Genomic DNA, 19755 nt, shown 5'->3' on the forward strand with positions numbered 1-19755 from the left:
ACCTTTGCAGGAAAATCCATTTTGGTACTTATTCAAGAAAGTCAAACTCCTGTCCAAAGGATATTTTTAGAAAATGAAATAGAATTGGGATGGATCTTTCTTTGTAGTGTTAACATTACTGTTTATGTTCATATGGACAATGAAGTAACAGAAAGTATTTCATTCGGGTAGCCTTGACACAACACGTTTGAAATGTGCCCTGAGCACCTTAGATGACCTTCACAATGTTAATGTTAATAGGATCAGTAGAAAAGGAAATGCAGAAACAGGAACATGTCAGTATTTTCTATGAAAATAAATGTTCATATTTTAAAGTAACACAAACACCAAAATATTTTTTCACATGAAAAAAATCTCACATTTTCAATTTTAGTTCAACTGAGCTGTACTAGATTGTTTTATATTCAAAATGCTCTTCTGTCCTTAAGTTCGCTTTTGTCGTTACAGAGGAAATGGATTTTTAGTGTACATGATTCAAGTGGGAAAAAAACTGCATAGTTAATTCCAAGATACTCCTTAGACTGGAAAAATCTCTGTGATAGCAGTCATGTTTATTTTATGGCAACTCTACAGCAGAACACTTTAGGATGTTAATGCAATAAAGCAAACAGCTTTATAGAAAAAAATACTTACTATTTTCTAGTTGCCTTGTAGTAATTATTTACTCAAGAAAACAGAACAAGATTTTTCAGTTTCATTTGTCAGCTTTGTGAATGTTTTGCCGGGGCTTTTTTTCATGGGAGGGGAAAAAAGCAAATAAAAAAGTTTAAAGGCTCATATATGTCTCTTTTGTTTTAGCCTGGTGTATTTATTGAGAGTATATTCTGTATGTCTTTGCAGTTCATCTATATGTGTATTTAAAAGCTTTTCCAGGTCTTTTGCTCGTTGCTCTTCTTCCATAAGGAAATGCTGTGCTGCCAAAGAAGCAGGGAATGACATCTCTGGGGGAGACTGAACCAAAAAAAAAAAGAGTCAGTTGAGAAAAGCAAGAACAATGTGGTTCCCCCCCTTTATATAGCATATTTCATCCCAAAGAGATAGCCAAATACTTTACAAAATTAATGTTAACAAAGACCATAGTTTGCATTACATCATTTAAGAGTATGATATAGACATAATGGGGAAGGGTGAGATAATTAGAATAAAAACAATAATCATTGCAATGTAACTTGTCAACACTGTATACTACTAGTTGGCAAACCTAAATTTTCTCATCAAAAAAAAACGTTCTTAAGTAAAAAAAAAAATGTCTTTCAGGATATACTCTAAGGAGGTCTTACACCAACAGAAGATAGCTCATGACTGCTTTGGGAAGGCTTTGCTTCATAACAAAAGCTAAATAAGTTTGCCATGGACCAATCCCCTCACTGTTTTTCATTCATTCCATAGTAGCCACTCAAGAGAGATGGGCACATTCTTGATGCACCATCACCCACTTTCATAATTAATGTGCTCCACTTTTATAATTAAGAACTCTGGAATGTCCCTAACAATAAATCCCTTCATGACATTTCTCCCTATGCCTCATCCCTCCCACAACTATTCTCACCAGGACCTTCTCTGCTCTTTAATTCTTTGCTTTCTTGTCCCATTACAATTCATGCCTTGCTGAATCCCAGTCCTAGATTACCTCTGTCATCTATCCCCTCCAGTCCTACTAGGAGGGCAGAGTGAATTGAGTTTAAGGCTTGGTTTTTGAGAAAGAAATCTAGCCAGTAAACTCAAAGTTAAGAAGGCAGCCTTTAGCCATTAAAATGTACCTTCCTTTGGGGCAAGAGAGAGGGTCTTCCCCTCCCAGTTTGATTTTTTTTTCCTCTGAGTTTTGATTAAAGGGGCCATCCCTTGATTAACTTCTTAAAGATGCCAATTCACTGAATGGGGCATCACCTCACTCAAAATGAGAACCTGAAAAGACCTTAGCCTGAAAGCACCAGGGTCTCCCAAAGCATCCTGGGCCATCTCCAGTCATCCTGGTGAATATCAGGCCACTGGACCCAGATGGCTCTGGAGGAAAAAGTGAGGCTGATGACCTTGCTCAGCCCTCCCTCACTCAAATCAACTGCAAGTCATGTCATCATTTCCCTGATGACACACAACCACTCCTACTCCTCCACAGCCAATGAGGCTGGTAAAAGGGTGTCAACTGGATCCATTAAAATTTTATGTTATCTAATCTTGACTAGGCCCTAACTAGACAATCATTTTACTCTTCCTTATTGACTCTTAATTGATCTGGCCTGAGATGCTTAATAGCTGTGTGACCCTGAGCAAATCACTTCATCCTGTTTGCCTCAGTTTCTTCATCTGTAAAATGAGCTGGAGAAGGAAGTGGCAAACTACTCCAGTATCTTTGCCAAGAAAACCCCAAGTGCAGTCACAAAGAGGCTGACTCAATTTAAATGAACAACAATTGACTCTGTAGGTCAGTTACTGAAGATTTTCTGCTGTCCAAAATATAACACCAAAGCAATGGGGCTTTGGTGCTTACAGATATGTAAAATAAAGGTTGGAAAGGTGTGATATACAGGTGGACAACCTTAACTCCACCCACACCCTTTTTTTTGGTTCAAATTCATTTGCATGCTAAACTAGAGAGGATCTTGGGAATGTTTAAGCATAAGCTAGTTATCAGTAACAGAGGGCTTCAATTTCAGACAGAGGGGTCAAAATGAAAAGACAATCTTAAGTTGGGGGCACTTTTCCTGGCTTTTCTCAGCAGGGTGTGGCAGCTCTGACTAAAGAGCTATCAATCTATACTTATCAGAAAGAAGTTCTAGCCACTATGCCACAGCAGACTGGAGCTGAGGTGGTCAGAAGATGACTCTGAACAGATGAGTCAGGAAGCCAGTAATAAGAAGGAATGCTCAGAAGGCACTAACATATCGCATAGCAACTATGTGACCATTGGTGTTAACATTCGGCTGAGAATGATTATTGCCTCAGGAGCTACTGGACCAGTAAGGACCAGCAGAACAGTGTCCAGTGGAAACCACTGTAGTAACAATCTTGCTAGCAGCTTCTGTGTGGGTGTAAGATCCACCAACAACCAGCACCAAGAAAGCTGCCAACACAGGCTCTTTGATCTGCTTTACTAAGGAAAGTAACTTTAAGGGGTTAACAATCTCAGTTTAATCAAACATAAATATCATTCACAGTTCAAGGGGAAAAGATCAGCCCCCTGAACTTCAAGGTAAATACAAACATCAATTACAAACATCAACAGACACACCTTGTCTGATTCAAATCACAATACATAGTTACCAGTACCAACATCTGGGTTGCAAAGATGGGGGGCAGTCTGCAGCTTGCCCAGGGTCTCAACATTCCTTCCATGAGTGTGCCCCAAAAGTCAAACACCAAGCTGTCCTCAATCATATCCTATTCAGAGCCCTCAGGGCTCTGACCTCACCCAGGCTGGGTGTAGGATAGTTCCCCAGCCCCAGTATCACATCGTATACAAATGACTCCCAATTGTCTCTGTGCTGAGAAATAACCAAGACAAAAAGATCTCACTTTATCTGCCCCATTCAAACAAAGGACAGGATCATTAAAGGCACTTGAGAGAAGAAAAGCAAAAAGTCCCACCTTAATTACTATTACAACCATACGCCCAGCAAGGTGAGCATGATGACATACCAGGAGACACTGGTGGTCCTCCAGTGTCAGAGGCGTGAGTTAACTGTCCTTCTACATGCCCTGGCCACATGTGTCTCCCATGCATGTGTGCCCCTCACAAGTGATCTCAGTATGCCCACTCTCTGACTGTATGTGTATTTGTGGGAGATGTGCTGTAGGGGTATGGGAGGCATGTTCTGTTGCCACTTTTATTACAATGATATTTCATTAAATCTCTTTGCTTTGAACTAATGGTGTCCTCTGGCTGTCTAGAGAAAAACTAAACACATTAGGCCCCCTATACAGAGTACTTTGAATCTGGGGTAGCTATTGAGGACTTCATGGATGGGAGGAGGCTACCCTAGGTACTACGGCTCTTTTGCATTCCCCACAGTGGATATTCCAAACCTCTTTTTTCCTGATGCCATTCCTTCCCCTCTCTCTAACATAAGACTTCATTTTATACTTTATTGAGAAAATAGATGCCGTTCACCATGAGCTCCCTCTTCTCCCCCATTGCACATTTAAAACATCTTGACATCACCCCTATTCTTTTGTACTTTATTCTAATGAGAATTCCTTCAGTCTCCAATGCAATGGCCTTTCTCTTCACCAATGCCAATCCCTTCTTGTACGTTTGATCCCATCCCCTCCCATTTCCTCTTGCATCTTGCGCCTTCCCCACAACCATCCCATTCCCCTAATCATCAGTCTATCTGCTATCTCCTTCCTTGCTGCCTACAAAGACACACAGTCTTTCCTATTTCTTAAAGAATGTTTTTGATCCTGTCATCCCCCCAAGTTCTTATCCTTTCTTTCCTCTTTCATAGCCCAACTCCTAGAAAAAAGCTGTCTATTCATATCTCTATTTCTTCTCTTTTCACTCATTTCTAAACTTGAAATCTTGCTTCTGACTTCATCACTCAACAGAAACTGGCCTACTAGCGCTTTCTAGTTGACACATCTAAAGGTCTTTTCTCATTCCTCATCTTTCCTAACTTTGTACAGCATTTGATACTGTTTACCACCCTATCTTCCTAAATAGTCTCTCTTTTTGGGTGAGGTAGAGGGCTTTTGAGATGCTCCGTGCTGCTCATGGTTCTCTTATAAGCCAAGGTTTGGTCTAGGCCCTCTTCTTTCCTTATATTCTATCAGTAAATCTCATCTGCTTTCATGGGTTCAATGATTATTTCTCTACAGATGACTACAATACCATTATAGAGATCCAGTTCTAAACTGCCTATTAGACATTTCCAGTTGGATGTCCCATAAGCATCTAAAACTCAACATGTCCAAAACAGAGCTCTTTCCTCCAAACTCACCCCTCTTTTGAAATTCTCTATTTGTGTTGTGAGCACCCCCTTTTTTACCCAGCTTCAAAATGTTGGAAGAATTTTCAACTTTTTCACCTTCTCTCTATTCCCTGAACTTCTTTTAACCCCTCATATCCAGCCAAAGCTTGTGGATTCAACTTCTAGAATATTTCTAATGTTCATCTCCTCTCCACTCACACAACTACTACCACCTCTCACTTAGATGACTACAATAGCCTCCTAATGGATCTCCCTGGACTTCAATTCACCTTCCAGAGATGCCAGAGTGATATTCCTAAACCACGAGTGTGACCACCTCACTCACCTACTAACAACATTCCAGTGGTTTTTCATTGCTCCTAGGATAAAATGCAAACCTTATCCTAAGAGCAATACCCCTCCCAGCAGATGCCTTTGTTTGGCATAGAAAGCCTATCCTGGTCAAACTGGCCCATTACTCTTTTTTGTACATGACATTGCATTTCTCCACTCCTTTTCTTTGAACAGTTGTCCCCCAGGCCAGAATAACCTCCCTTTTCACCACTGTGTCTTGGAATCCCTAGTTTCCTTCAAAACTCCACCCAGGTGTTAACTCCTATTAGGTCTGTCTTAATCTCTCCACATGCTAATTAATATCTTCCTCACCAAGAAACTACCTTGTATGTATACTTTGTATATATTTTGTATTTATTTCTATGTGCACATCATCTCTCCAGATGAGCTTCTAGAAGGAAAAGATTGTTTCATGCATTTATAATATATAGTGTCCAGCACACTGTAGGCTCTTAATAAATGTTTGTGGATTGATTAATAAATACCTCCACAAGTAAGTGTGGCCCCCTCAGTAGATAGAATTTTGGGAAAAGTCTTTTTTGCTCTTAAGTAGCTAAGAAAGGCCTAATGCTATACAATCCCTCCCCACAATGGAGGCTATTTGGGGTTTGTTTGTTGCTAAATTTACACAGACAAAACATTTAATAAAAAGCCCAAGGGTAAAAAACCAACAATCAGAAGATTCCACACTACTGCACTTACTACTTTTCAAAACAGATATTTCATAAGCATTAGAGCACCTCCTACTCTACTTTTCCTATTCTGTGGTCTCTGGTCTCTTCTATATATCATCTATCTGTAGGAAGAATATATAATACTTAGCTAAGAATGAAGATTTACAAAAGCTCTTTGAAGATGAGACAAACAGCTCATGGATGGGTCTTGCTTTCTGGGCATTTTTTTTTTCTCTTCACACTGGGGCCTTTTCTCCAGTTCAACTACTCTACAAGCTTCACTGCTTACCTGTTTAGTCTCATCAGGACTATCAATTTCCTAGTTCCTCGGTTTGTACCTGAAATCATGTTTGGCTCTGTACTCTGATCCCTCCCTCCATATTCAATCCATCACAGAATCCTGTTGATTGTTTTCCCCCTTAATACCTTTGAAGATGTTCAGCCGGCAGAATAGAAGACTTGGAGGAGGAAAGGGGGATTTGCACAGTAGTTGCTTTCGTATGTGAAGTAATATCACGTGAAAGAAGGATTTGATTTGTTTTGCTTAGGCCCAGAAGGAAGATCTAGAAGCAATGGACAGAGTTTGCAAAGAGGCAGATTTTGGATTGATTCAAGGAAGAGTTTGTTAACAATTAGAAAGATCTAAAAGTGAAATGCACGCCCTTTGGAGGAAATGGAAGTCTGAGTGAAATGCAGGGGACGACTTCTTATTGGAGGACTTTAAGAAAACATCAGCTGTTATTAAGAAGGGGATTCTTGTTCCAGTATGAATTGGACTAAGTGGCATTTAAAGTACCTTCTAATTCTGATACTTCCCCATATTCTATATTTCTATACTTTCCACCACACCTATAGAAAACTTATTTTTAGTTTTATATAGGAGTGTTTTCCAAAATCACATAAAGTAGAATGATTTTTGCTCCTTCTAGAAAACCCTACTCATCCTATTATTTATCTTAACTGCTTTTTATCCACTTTCTCTCTTACTCTCATTTCTTAACCTTTTCCTCCCTCTTCTAACCCTCAACCACACCACCATCCCCAGTATTGAAAAGATGACTTAGCTTCCCATTTCACTGAGAAAACTGATGCTATCCAGAGGGAGCTTCTCAGGTTTCCTCTTCTATTACTCAATACTTGTTGGCATCATCAGAAACTGTTTTCTTATTCTCCCTGATTACAAGAGGAGAGTGATCCCTCCTCATTAAGGCCAAATCATTTCTTTGAACTCGATCCCACTGCCTTCTATTTTTGTAAGACCTTGCTCTATAGCAGTCATCTTTTTTATTTATCTTCTATCTCTTCTCTATCCACTGGTTCTCTTCCATCTGCCTTTACACTTGCTCAAGTCTCCCCAGTTCAAGAAAAGACTTTCCCTGATTCTTCTACCCAACCCAACAACTATCTAATCTCTCTCCTTTCCTCCATTGCTTAATTTCTTGAAAAAGCTATTTATAGCTGATACTTTCACTTCTCCCTTACTCATACCATAACCCCTTACATTCTATGACCTGAACCGGGAAACCCCTTTGTCAGAAATTGTTAGTGGCCTCTTAATTTTTAAATCGTTAATCGACTTATAGATTTAGAGTTGGAAGGAGTCATCGCATAGGTACTAATTATTAGCAAAGCCAAGACTCAAATGACCCCAGATCCAATACTCTTTCCCCTGTACTACAACACCATTTTTTTTCAGTCTTCATGTTTCCTAAGCTCTCCAGCTTCTGACAGTACTGACCCTTTCTTACATTTTCTCGTCCTTTGATATTGGATAGCATCCTCTCCTGACTCTCCTTTTACCTCTCTAATTGCTCCTCTTCCTGACCCTTTAAACGTTAGTGTTCCCCAAGATTCTGCCCTTGGCCCTCTTCTATTTACATACTTTATCCTTTAGAAATAATATTCCCTCCATTTAATCATTCATCAAGTCCTGTCAATTCTGCCTCTACAACAGAGAGACTCTCTGCTTCTTTCTATTCCTCTTATCACTACTCTAGGAGATCCCCTTACTAGGATGCACCCGAATGAACACAGTAGTTTTAATAGGTCTTCCTCCCTTGATTTCCTCCCTTCTCCAATCCATCCTTCATACTGCTAAGGCCAGACTCATGTCTTATATTTATAGATCTGTTTGTGTCACTCATCTGTTGAAAAAAAATCTTCAGTTGCCGTATATGTGGATGGAAGGGACTGGTTGTGAAAACTACCGTGGAATTGACAAGGCTAGCAAGTGACTGGGTAGGAGTGTATGGGGGTGGAGAGACTGAAAAGTTGAGGAAGACTCTGTAAGAATGATGGCGCCCTCCTCAGAAACAGATGAGTCTGGAGGAAGGACAAACTGGAGGTGAGGAGTAACTCATTTTGGACAGAGTGACTTTGCAATGCCTATGGGATGGATCTATTCAATGACAATGCTAGGCTGGAGCTCAGAAGAGAGATTAGAGGTAGTATATTCTAATGATACTGTATTGAACTGGTATCATGAACACTCTTATCTTGTTTGAAAAGCAAATTTGCTAATTTTTGGAAAACTCTTTAAGATCAGATAGAGAATTTGTCTGTTAGAGAATTTAGAAAGTGCCCATAATGGTTTTCAGGGCTTAAATATGGGGCATGTTTTATTTGTTTTACTTACTTTGTTGGTATGTTATCTTTCCTTGTTCAAAAAATGTAACCACTGTTTTATGGAAATGAATGAAAAATATAACTGATAGTTAATTTGTATTGATTTCTGATCTTTAAGGGTATCTAGAACCCCCAAAAGTTTTGGATTCAGATCTTTTCCTCCTTGCATGCTGCTTCATTTTTTTCAGTCTCTTTTTCTTATGACTACCAAAAATAAGGGTAATAGATTTCTTTTCAAATGAGAAAAGATAATGTGTATCTGAGCTCCCATAATATACCATCTAATTAAGCCTTGTCTGATTTTTAGCATTTGCATGAAATACTTGTATTCCATAGAGAAGTATTATAAAAATCATTAAATAATATATCAAAGATGTTTTGAATGCTACACATACAGACTGCAAAGTCAATATAACTTACTAAGAAAAATACTATTTATTTCCTGGAAAAGCACAACTCTGAAAAACAAATACTATGAAAAGAAGGTATATGATTATACCATTCACTTATTTTTCTTTATATTTAATAAGATTTTTTCCATTAACTGCTAAAATAGAAATATGTGCAGATATATTATTTTCATACAGTCTGAGTTACTGAGTAACTGAAATATTAACATTGTAGAGGAAATGGGTACCAGTGCTCTGAGTTAGTATTGCTTTGGCAACCAAAAACTTATCCAATATGGCATCTAATATGCCTCAAGTAAGTAGCCTGAAGCTCCTGGACAACTCTCAGATTATTCAGCAATGTCCCATTTCTCATGCTGCCAGGCTTACCAAAGCGAAGGACTAAAAAAATGGATAAATTTCAATTTCATGAGAGAACAATATTGTCTTGATTAGAATTTTCTCCTCCACATGGAGATACTACCTAATGAACTGCATGTCCAATCTGTAGTTTTATTCAAGGAGTCACCTTTATTAACAAAAATACAACTCAATAAATAGGCATAAGCAATAGTTGTGGGCAGCATGTTCATTTTCATATGAAAGTGGTCCCAAATTATGTTGTAGAATGCTAAATTTATTCAATTTGATCATAACAAAATTGACCATTTATATAGGACTTTAGATTGGAAAATCCTTTATCCTCTAGATCTTCACAACCCTCCAGAGCTGGCAGTATAGCTATATATATATATATATATATATATATATATATATATATATATATATATATATATATAATTCCCATTTTACAGATAAGGAAATTGAGGCTCACAGAGATTAAGTGATTTGCCAATGGTCACTTTCCGAAGTGGGACTTGGGATCTATAGTGATCACTCCTTTAGAGGAGAAAAACTCAAGTAAGTATCAACTCACCAATGGATAGACTCCATCTTCACTCCCTAAAGGGCTTGTAGTATCTTGGACAGGAAACACATTACATTGGGGCTGAAATGCCATAGGTGATGATGTAGTTATCACACCTAAGTTTGGTTCACAATCTTGGATGAGCCTACAAGAGAAGGGTAATTGTCACTGTTACTGCTGTATTTCTACCATTTTATCTATGGCAGATTTATATTTCTCTGATGGCTAATACCTTCAAGTACTGTACATATCAAAACTTTTCTCTTCTTAATTGAGTATGCTAGAGCATTCACTATAAAACACCCTTATGAAATAAACTTAGTAAAACTTTTATCCTTTAACTGATGCCTCTTGTATTTACATCACATTCTTTCTTGAGTATATTTGTCCCCCTCCTGCCCACCAATTCTTCCTTTGTAACAAAGATTAAAAATGAAACTAGTAAAACTCTAAAAGATCATTGTAGATCAAAGATAAAGATCAAATGAGATTTTGATAAAAAGTGTTTATCACAGTGCTTGGCATAAAGTGGGTGCTATATAAATGCTTATTCCCTTCCCTTCATAGACTCAAAAAATTTACACATGAAATGGTGCGGTCATCTAGGTGATCCTAGAGTTCAACCTCCTGATATTACAGGTGTTAAAGGTCAGCTTTCTACCCCCACCTCTCACTTCTCCATTCTATAATTTAATTTCAAACTTTTGGTTTATGGCACAAAAGAAGTAATTTGTATTTGTAGAAAGAATAACCAAAATTGAGCAGCAACATATTTAATGCCTGGTAGTGTCATTGGTGAGGCTCCAGATTACTTAAAGTTCATTCAAGTGTTAATGATAGTCATTCATTCATTCAAAAAACATACATTAAGCCCCTGTTATGTGTCAGGAACTGTCCTGTACTATTTTTCCTTTAGCTGACATATTGGAGTTGAGTGCTGTTACTGAACTCCAAATTGGATTGGATTTTAAGAAAGTCATCCCCCCCCCACTGCCCCACCTCCCCCCCCACCCCCAGCCATAGGAGTATTACAGAACGTTTTTTCTTAACTGGTACAATAGAAAGCTTAGTGCTCAAAAATTTGCAGCTATGAACTTTACTCATCATAAGTAAGAGTAAAGGAATGGTTATTTATATATTGATTCCTTTATTAAAAAATAGTATACATACATGTTCTTTTAAAAACAAACAGCTGTTCAATTGTTTATTAGAAGTAGTCAAACAAAACATAATTTAAAAGTCAAACAGTTTGCATAGGATATGACACCCCAAATACTAATATTTTTTTTTCTTTGTGATGACCAACAAATTATGTTCTTGTATAAATCTCTCTGTGCAAAGTAAAATGTAAAATTGAAGTTAAATAGCCTGGTAATTTAAATAGAAAACAACACAAAATATATACTTCAGATGTTTATTTGAAATCTGTTATTAAAACTTGAATGAATTCTCTATTTTACTTTTAAGGCCTCAGAACACCTTAATAATGAAATAGTGAACTTTTTTCATTTAAAAAAAAATCCCAGTCTTGAGAAAGCCTATACCTCTTTTTACATGTTCGCTTTTGTATCTCATTGCCATTCAATTGTAGACCACAATACAAATTTAATTTTTTAAAAATGCTGCTTAAAGTAGCTCAGCCTATTGCTTTTGATAAATTCATATTAGATATTTAATTTTCTAGCAGTGTCCTTAATTATACTTAACTTTATTGACTTCCTTAATAGATTTATGTCTTACTTATTTGGTGCTTTTGTTTAGCTGTATCAATCTACTTTTAAGATTAATTTACTGTTTAATGTAATGAATTTTAATGAGTTTTCTATTTGTAACTAAACATAGATAACCAGAATAGACAATATACTTCAAGATTTTAAATTTTATTAAGTTAACCTGTGTACTAGAAAAGCTTATAAGAGAGGTTAGTGCCATTTATTGGAAGTTACTACCAGTGTGTCCTGTTTTTAGATCAACTGACTATCTTCCTGAACACCAATGTGCAAGAACAACGTTGAATTTAATTAAAATATTTGAAGACCTTTAAAATATGAAAAATCCATTTGTGAGACTAGTAATTCCTCAGTGGATAAACACTAATTTCAAGACTAGCATATTTTAGTTTGCCATAAATCATGAATTATGAAATTCTTTTCAGTCTTTACCCAGAGAAGATATATGTATATAGTCTCTATGTGCATATATTTTTCTTATTATGCAAACATGTTCAAATTTATGCATAGAAGTAGCAATAAAAGTTAAGTGAGACATCTATAAAATAGTACATAAAAATCCCAACATGTTTTCCATTTTTACTTATCTAGAAATGTATCTTTTTCTCCATTCTCCAAAACCATAATTACCATGGAAACCAAACAGCAAATTAAACTGAAATAACATGGCTTATGATGTGCACAATAAGAAGGAACACCCCACAATTCAAATAGAATTATAACAATTGCACAGTACATCTGCATATAATCTAAAGTTGAATCTTTTCATTTGAATCAGGCTATGTCTACACTCCAAAGAACAGTGGAGAATTAAGGCAATTATCAAGTAAAACAAACATTGTTACTTTAATTATCTAGAGATTTAAAGAGAAACTGTAATTTATCTTAAATTATCAAGATAATTGTCTCAATTACTCACCTTGATTTTTGTGTATTTGACCAGAATTAACACATTAGCCTTTGTTTCATTGCAAGTTTGATAAAATGCAGAGACCTTCCGAAGGGAGGGCTAGATTATAAATATTCAAAATAGAATGTATTTTCACTTTAAAACTCCCTTTGTTTCTTACAAGTCATATACTATAACGGGCCATTCAAACACTTCATTAAAAACCACCTCTCATAAAACATGTCAAGCTTATCCATTCAAAGGCTACTTTTATAAACACTAATTCTTAAGGCTTGGAATACTTCTTTCCTGAGCTGACCTGCTCTGGTTGCCCTTTCATGTTCATTTTAAGCTCCTTCAGTGCAGGAATTCTTTCATTTTTTTTTTTTTTGTCTCCGTGTCACCAGAGTCCAGCCTGGAACCTATTAATTGCTTAATAAATGCTTGTTGATTGAACCTCTGCTGAATTGTGTCAGAAGGGCCCCTTCTGGGTTCACAGAGTCCCTCCTTCCTCTGTTTGTGGAGGCAGGGGCAGCACCTGTCAAGGTCATGTTAAAGTGCCCTATATTGAGACTATTGTATGATGTAAGAATACAACTCTCCCCTGCATCATTTCTTTTAAACATTCCAACAAAAACACTTCCCCTGAAGTCCCATAAGTTGTTGAGTTACCTTGACAAAACAAGCCCCTCCCTCCTTTTGTCCCTACCCCATCCTGGCATCTTTCAGAATGTTTAGATTCCTCCCACCCCACCCTGAGGCTGCGTGAGTTTTTCTGTCTTTAAGACTGTGTCAGAGGGAACTTAATGTAGCAAGCAGCAACAGCGATTTACCACTGCAACAGCAGCTCTGATTTTATGGAATGCTTTCAGGTTTACTTTATGTTGTTGTTTAGATATTTTTCAGTTATGTCTGACTCTTCACGACCTCATTTGGTGTTTTCTTGGCAAAGGTACTGGAGTGGTTTGCCTTCTCCTTCTCCAGCTCATTTTACAGATGAAGACACGGAGGCAAACAGGGGTAGGTGACTTGCCCGGGGTCACACAGCTAGTAAGTGTCTGAAGCTGGATTTGGACTCAGGTCTTTCTGAACTGCAAGCCTCGTGCTTTATCTACTGTGCCATCTACCTGCCCTACTTACTTTATATGTGCTATTTCAAAATATCCTTTGAGCTAGGTAATATAAATAGTCTTATTTGTTTTTTTTGGAATAGGAAACAGGCTCTGAGACACTAGTTAACATGCCTCTGGTCCCACAGTTAGTGATGGTAAAGATGGGATTCAGACCCATCTCTCTCCTGACTCCACATTCCTCATCCTTTCCATTCCACCATGTTGTTTCACAAACTTTATATTTGATTTGCTGAAATCATAAGATTAATCTGGTTCTAACTACATCTTATGGGTTTGGGTCGGTCTTTGGTTGGCTTGGAATTTCCCAATATGTTCTGTTCCTGTTTACCACGGCTTGAGGGAATCTGGGCTAATTCCAACTCAACTTAATAAAAAAAAAATATTAAGTGCCTACTAAATGAGGATACAAAGACAAAAGTTAAACAGTTTTTGACCCCAAAGAGCTTATATTCTACTGGGGGAATACAACATGCGCACAAATAAGCCAATCTAAAGGACATGCAGAGCGATTCCAAGAGGCAGTGCTGGTGGTGCCTCCATTGTGCTTGGAAGGAAGCTAGGAATTCACTGAGGAGATGGAACGGTCCTGAGGCACCATGGCCGGTGCAAAGGAACTCCACAAGAGCTTTGGTCGAGGATGAGCCCAGTTTGATTTTAGGCTCCTCTAATGAGGGTTTAAGGTCACTATTCAAGTGCTACCAACCTAAGACAGAAATGACAATGATGATGGCTAGCCAAGCACTTTGCAGGCATCATCTGGTTTTGTGCTTCTGAGAGGTAAGGTACTACTACTATCCTCATTTTACAGATGGGGTAGCTGAGACTGAGAGAGGACGATTGCCTAGGGTCAGTATCATTAAGGTGGGATAAAAAGGAAGTCATTGTAAATGATTATTCACCTGTCATGCTACACTTATTACGTTGTAGAATTTTACTCTGGATTTTAAAAATGTTATCATGTGTGAATTTTCTGTTTACAATGATAACTTACATGCTAATTTGAAAGAGCCGTATACATTATTTCAAGTCAGAGAATCGCAGAACTTACTGTATAACTAAATTTAATTTTCAAAGAAATTTTAAATTCAACTATATTTATTCATATGTAAGATACAGACACACACACAAAAGCACTTGTAACTTTGAAAGGTGCATCACACACTTTACAAAAATCACATTAATCATTAAGGTGACATTAAGACCATTAAAATATGCCTGGGTAAAATAAAGGAGAAAATCAGCTCATCTTTATGTGTAAGAATCTGGGAGGCAGAAGTGAGTTGGAGGAAGATGTAAAACACAGACTAACATGGAACCAAATAGAGTCAGAACAGTAGCTTCACTTGGGATAGTTTGGGATGAAGAAATAGCATGGTCCAGTGGTCCAGTAGGACAAGCGCCAGGTCTGCAATCACAGGAGATAGGTTCAAATTACTAACTCCCCTGGGACTTAGTTTCCTCATCTCTCTTTTTTTTTCCATCTCCTTCTTCTGAGTTTTTATTTTTTTTAAATTTTTAAAAATTTATTTAATATATTTAGTTTTCAGCGTTGATTTTCACAAGAGTCTGAATTACAAATTTTCTCCCCATTTCTACCCTCCCACCCACTCCAAGATGGCGTATATTCTGGTTGCCCTGTTCCCCAGTCAGCCCTCCTTTCTGTCACCCCACTCCCCTCAAATCCCCTTTTCCCTTCCTTTCTTGTAGGGCAAGATAAATTTCTATGCCCCATTGCCTGTGTATCTTATTTCCTAGTTGCATGCAAAAACTTTTTGTTTGTTTGTTTTTGAACATCTTTTTTTAAAACTTTGAGTTCCAAATTCTCTCCCTTCTTCCCTCCCCACCCACCCTCCCTAAGAAGGCAAGCAATTCAACATAGGCCACATGTGTATCATTATGTAAAACCCTGCCGCAATACTCATGTTGTGAAAGACTAACTATATATTGCTCCTTCCTAACCTATCCCCCTTTACTGAATTTTCTCCCTTGACCCTGTCCCTTTTCGAAAGTGTTTGTTTTTGATTACCTCCTCCCCCTGTCTGCCCTCCCTTCTATCGTCCCCCCTTTTTTATCTTCTTCCTCCTTCTTTCCCAGAGGGTAAGATACCCAATTGAGTGTGTATGGTATTCCCTCCTCAGGTCAAATCCACGAGAGCAAGATTCACTCATTCCCCCTCACCTGCTCCCTCTTCCCTTCCTACAGAACTGCTTTTCCTTGCCACTTTTATGTGAGATAATTTACCCCATTCTATCTCTCCCTTTCTCCCTCTCTCAGTATATTCTTCTCTCATCCCTTAATTTGATTTTATTTCTTTTAGATATCATCCCTTCATATTCAACTCACCCTGTGCCCTCTCTCTTTCTCTCTCTCTCTCTCTATGTATAGATACACATACATACATACATACATATATACACATACACATATGTATATACACATACACACATATACATACATACATACATACATACACACACACACACACATATATATATATATATATATATATATATATATATATATATATATATATATATATACACATACATGCATATTCCCTTCAGCTACCCTAATACTGAGGTCTCATGAATCATACACATCATCTTTCCAAGTAGGAATGTAAACAAAACAGTTCAATTTTAGCAAGTCCCTTGGGATTTCTCTTTCTTGTTTACCTTTTCATGCTTCTCTTGATTCTTGTGTTTGAAAGTCAAATTTTCTATTCAGCTCTGGTCTTTTCACTGAGAAAGCTTGAAAGTCCTCTATTTTGTTGAAAGTACATATTTTGCCTTGGAGCATGATGCTCAGCTTTGCTGGGTAGGTGATTCTTGGTTTTAATCCTAGCTCCATTGACCTCTGGAATATTGTATTCTAAGCCCTTCAATCCCTTAAGGTAGAAGCTGCTAGATCCTGTGTTATTCTGATTGTGTTTCCACAATATTCAAATTGTTTCTTTCTGGCTGCTTGCTGTATTTTCTCCTTGATCTGGGAGCTCTGGAATTTGGCAACAATATTCCTAGGAGTTTTCTTTTTGGGATCTTTTTGAGGAGGCAATCTGTGGATTCTTTCAATTTCTATTTTACCCTCTGGCTCCAGAATATCAGGGCAGTTCTCCTTGATAATTTCTTGAAAGATGATATCTAGGCTCTTTTTTTGATCATGGCTTTCAGGTAGTCCAATAATTTTTAAATTATCTCTCCTGGATCTATTTTCCAGGTCAGTGGTTCTTCCAATCAGATATTTCACATTGTCTTCCATTTTTTCATTCCTTTGGTTCTGTTTTATAATATCTTGATTTCTCATAAAGTCACTAGCTTCCACTTGCTCCAATTTAATTTTTAAGGTGGTATTTTCTTCAGTGGTCTTTTGGACCTCCTTTTCCACTTGGGTAATTCTGCCTTTCAAGGCATTCTTCTCCTCATTGGCTTTTTGGACCTCTTTTGCCATTTGAGTTAGTCTATCTTTTAAGTTGTTATTTTCTTCAGTATTTTTTTGATTCTCCTTTAGCAAGTCATTGACTTGTTTTTCATGGTTTTCTTGCATCATTCTCACTTCTCTTCCCAATTTTTCCTCTACTTCTCTAACTTGCTTTTCCAAATCCTTTTTGAGCTCTTCCATGGCCTGAGACCAGTTCATGTTTTTCTTGGAGGCTTTTGATGTAGGCTCTTTTACTTTGTTGACTTCTTCTGGCTGTATGTTTTGGTCTTCTTTGTCAGCAAAGAAAGATTCCAAAGTCTGAGACTGAATCTGAGTGTGTTTTCGCTGCCTGGCCATGTTCCCAGCCAACTTACTTGACCCTTGAGTTTTCCGTCAGGGTATGACTGCTTGTAGAGCAAAGAGTACTTTGTTCCAAGCTTGGGGGGATGCGCCATTGATTTCAGAGCTATTTCTATACAGCCAGCCCTGCCACACCAGCGCTCCTCCTTCCCCAAGAACCACCAACCTGGACCTGACGAAAATCTTAAGCAGGCTCTGCACTCTTGCTCTGATCTGCCACTTAATTCCTCCCGCCAGGTGGGCCTGGGGCCAGAACTAACTGCAGCTGTAGTTCTGTAGCTGTACCACCCCCACTGTCCCTGGGGCGGTGGCTGAACCAGGAACTCTGTCCCTGCAGCTTTTCCCACTAACCTTCTCTGTTGTCTTTGGTGTTTGTGGTTTGAGAAGTCTGGTAACTGCCACAGCTCACTGATTCAGGGCGCTAGGGCTTGTTCTGCCTGGCTCCTCGTCTGGTCGGTCCTGCCGCTGCCCATGCTGAGCTCCGCTCCCCTCCTCTCTGCTCCCAGCTCCGTGCTTGATAGACCTCACCCAGCGACCATCCAGGTTGTCCTGGGCTGGAGCCCTGCCTCCCTCTGCTATTTTGTGGGTTCTGCAGTTCTAAAATTTGTTCAGAGCCATTTTTATAGGTTTTTGGAGGGACTTGGTAGGGAGCTCACACAAGTCCCTGCTTTCTGGCTGCCATCCAGTTTCCTCATCTCTAAGATGAAGGGACTAGACTGGTTGGTCTCTGAGGTCCCTTCTAGCAATAGATTTATGACCCAGTCTCATTCTGGCCCATGGGTTTGAATTCAAGATTATTCTACCCCTCATGGAGTTAGCATTTTACTGGCATCAAATCCCAAGCCTCTGTCTATCTCTAACCAAAGATTCTGAGGATTCTGCATCTTGTCCAGGGTCTCTGTAAAGTGTTATTGCTGCTAGTAAATGCCTCTAGGTATCACAATGCACAGCCTCAAAGTGGACTTGCCATCTGGAAGGCCTGAGTTTGAAGCCTGCCTCAGATAGCTTATTAGCTGTGTGACCCTGGGCAATAGGGTTTGCCTCAGTTTCCTCATCTGCAAAATGAGCCAGAGAAGGAAATAGTAAAACCACTCTGGTATCTCTGCCAAGAAAACCCCAAATGGGGTCACGAAGAGTCAGACATGACTGAAATGACTGAACAACAGCACTGAATAAAATATAATTCTAAGCCCTTCCATTGCTTCTGAAATAGATATGCATAGACTTCCAGACCAGGTAGAGCTGAAGGGACTTTAGACATAACCTTGTCCACTTCCCTCATTTTACAGATAAAGGAACAGCCCCAGAGCCCACCACAGGCCACGTAACTATAGATGTTTCATTTTTAATAACAAAAACAAGCAGTCTGAAATACACTTCCAACGATAGTGAAATGGCAGAAACAAACGAACAAACAAAATACTTCTCCTTCCGAAAAAGGAAATGATCAAAGCAGAGAAAGCATTATTTTAATAATTATATTGTATAAATTTTTGTCAATTTTAAAGGGGGAGAAGGGATAACGGCTAAGTTTATAGACTTTAAACATCAAATTAATATAGCAAGTTTGACTGAAAGGTACATTTTCCCCCTCCTTACAATAGTTGAAATTGATTGAAAGTTGAAAAATATCTCTTTCTCAATTATTCTCCATTTATGAACTTATACCAATAGCTCCATTTAGCCTTTAATATTCATCCTTGCTAAGGTACTTGGACTGACTAGAATTAATTGAGCGACATCTACTTTTCAGTCTTCCACTGGTGATTTCAGGACCCTTGAATCTCAAACAACCCTCTCCCATAGTGAATTTTACATGGTAATAATGTATTCAGTACATTTGAAATGCTGTTTCTTTTAAAAATCAGGTCACTGAAGAACAGGGAAATCAGACGAGGCATTAAAACAAATTTAATGAAACTTTCAACAACTGAAACTGGCAGGACACAAAGCTCGGCAGCGAGAATCGTGGTTCAAACTGCTTATTAAGATCATCTCCTGCTGAGCGTTTTGCGGCTCATCTTGGCTTCTCCAGCCCCTACTGTCTTGTTTTTGTGAGGCACTTTTAACACATTCCTCTTTGCTTGGAAAGGAGGAAAGAACAATCTAAACTGCCCCAAACTGTGTGTTTTTTCAACTGCATAGTAACACTTTTGTTGGTTTAAATGACATTTGGTGCTGTGATAGCAGTGTTCACCAGAGGTTTTCCAAGTAGTTTCCAAATAAATAGCTATTTTTTTCCTCCACTTTATAAACAAGGTTCTGTGCGTGAGGGACATTCAATACACACTGGATGGATGGATGCTATAGAGGTAGAAATCACAAGACGTGATGACTGATTAGATATGG

General features: G+C 38.2%; 1 protein-coding gene across 1 annotated transcript in view; it reads right to left on the reverse strand.

Moving 5' to 3' along the window:
- Positions 1-774: 774 nt before the first annotated feature.
- DEUP1 (deuterosome assembly protein 1) overlaps positions 775-19755 on the reverse strand; it is a 158174-nt gene continuing 139193 nt past the window's right edge. The window contains exons 13-14 of the mRNA XM_036743965.1: positions 9887-10022; positions 775-951 (exon numbers count right to left, since the gene is read on the reverse strand). Of these exons, the coding sequence (XP_036599860.1) occupies positions 775-951; positions 9887-10022 (313 nt within the window). The remainder of the gene's footprint in view (positions 952-9886; positions 10023-19755) is intronic.

Source organism: Trichosurus vulpecula, chromosome 2, assembly GCF_011100635.1.
Source record: "Trichosurus vulpecula isolate mTriVul1 chromosome 2, mTriVul1.pri, whole genome shotgun sequence".
In the NCBI taxonomy this organism is placed as follows: domain Eukaryota; kingdom Metazoa; phylum Chordata; class Mammalia; order Diprotodontia; family Phalangeridae; genus Trichosurus; species Trichosurus vulpecula.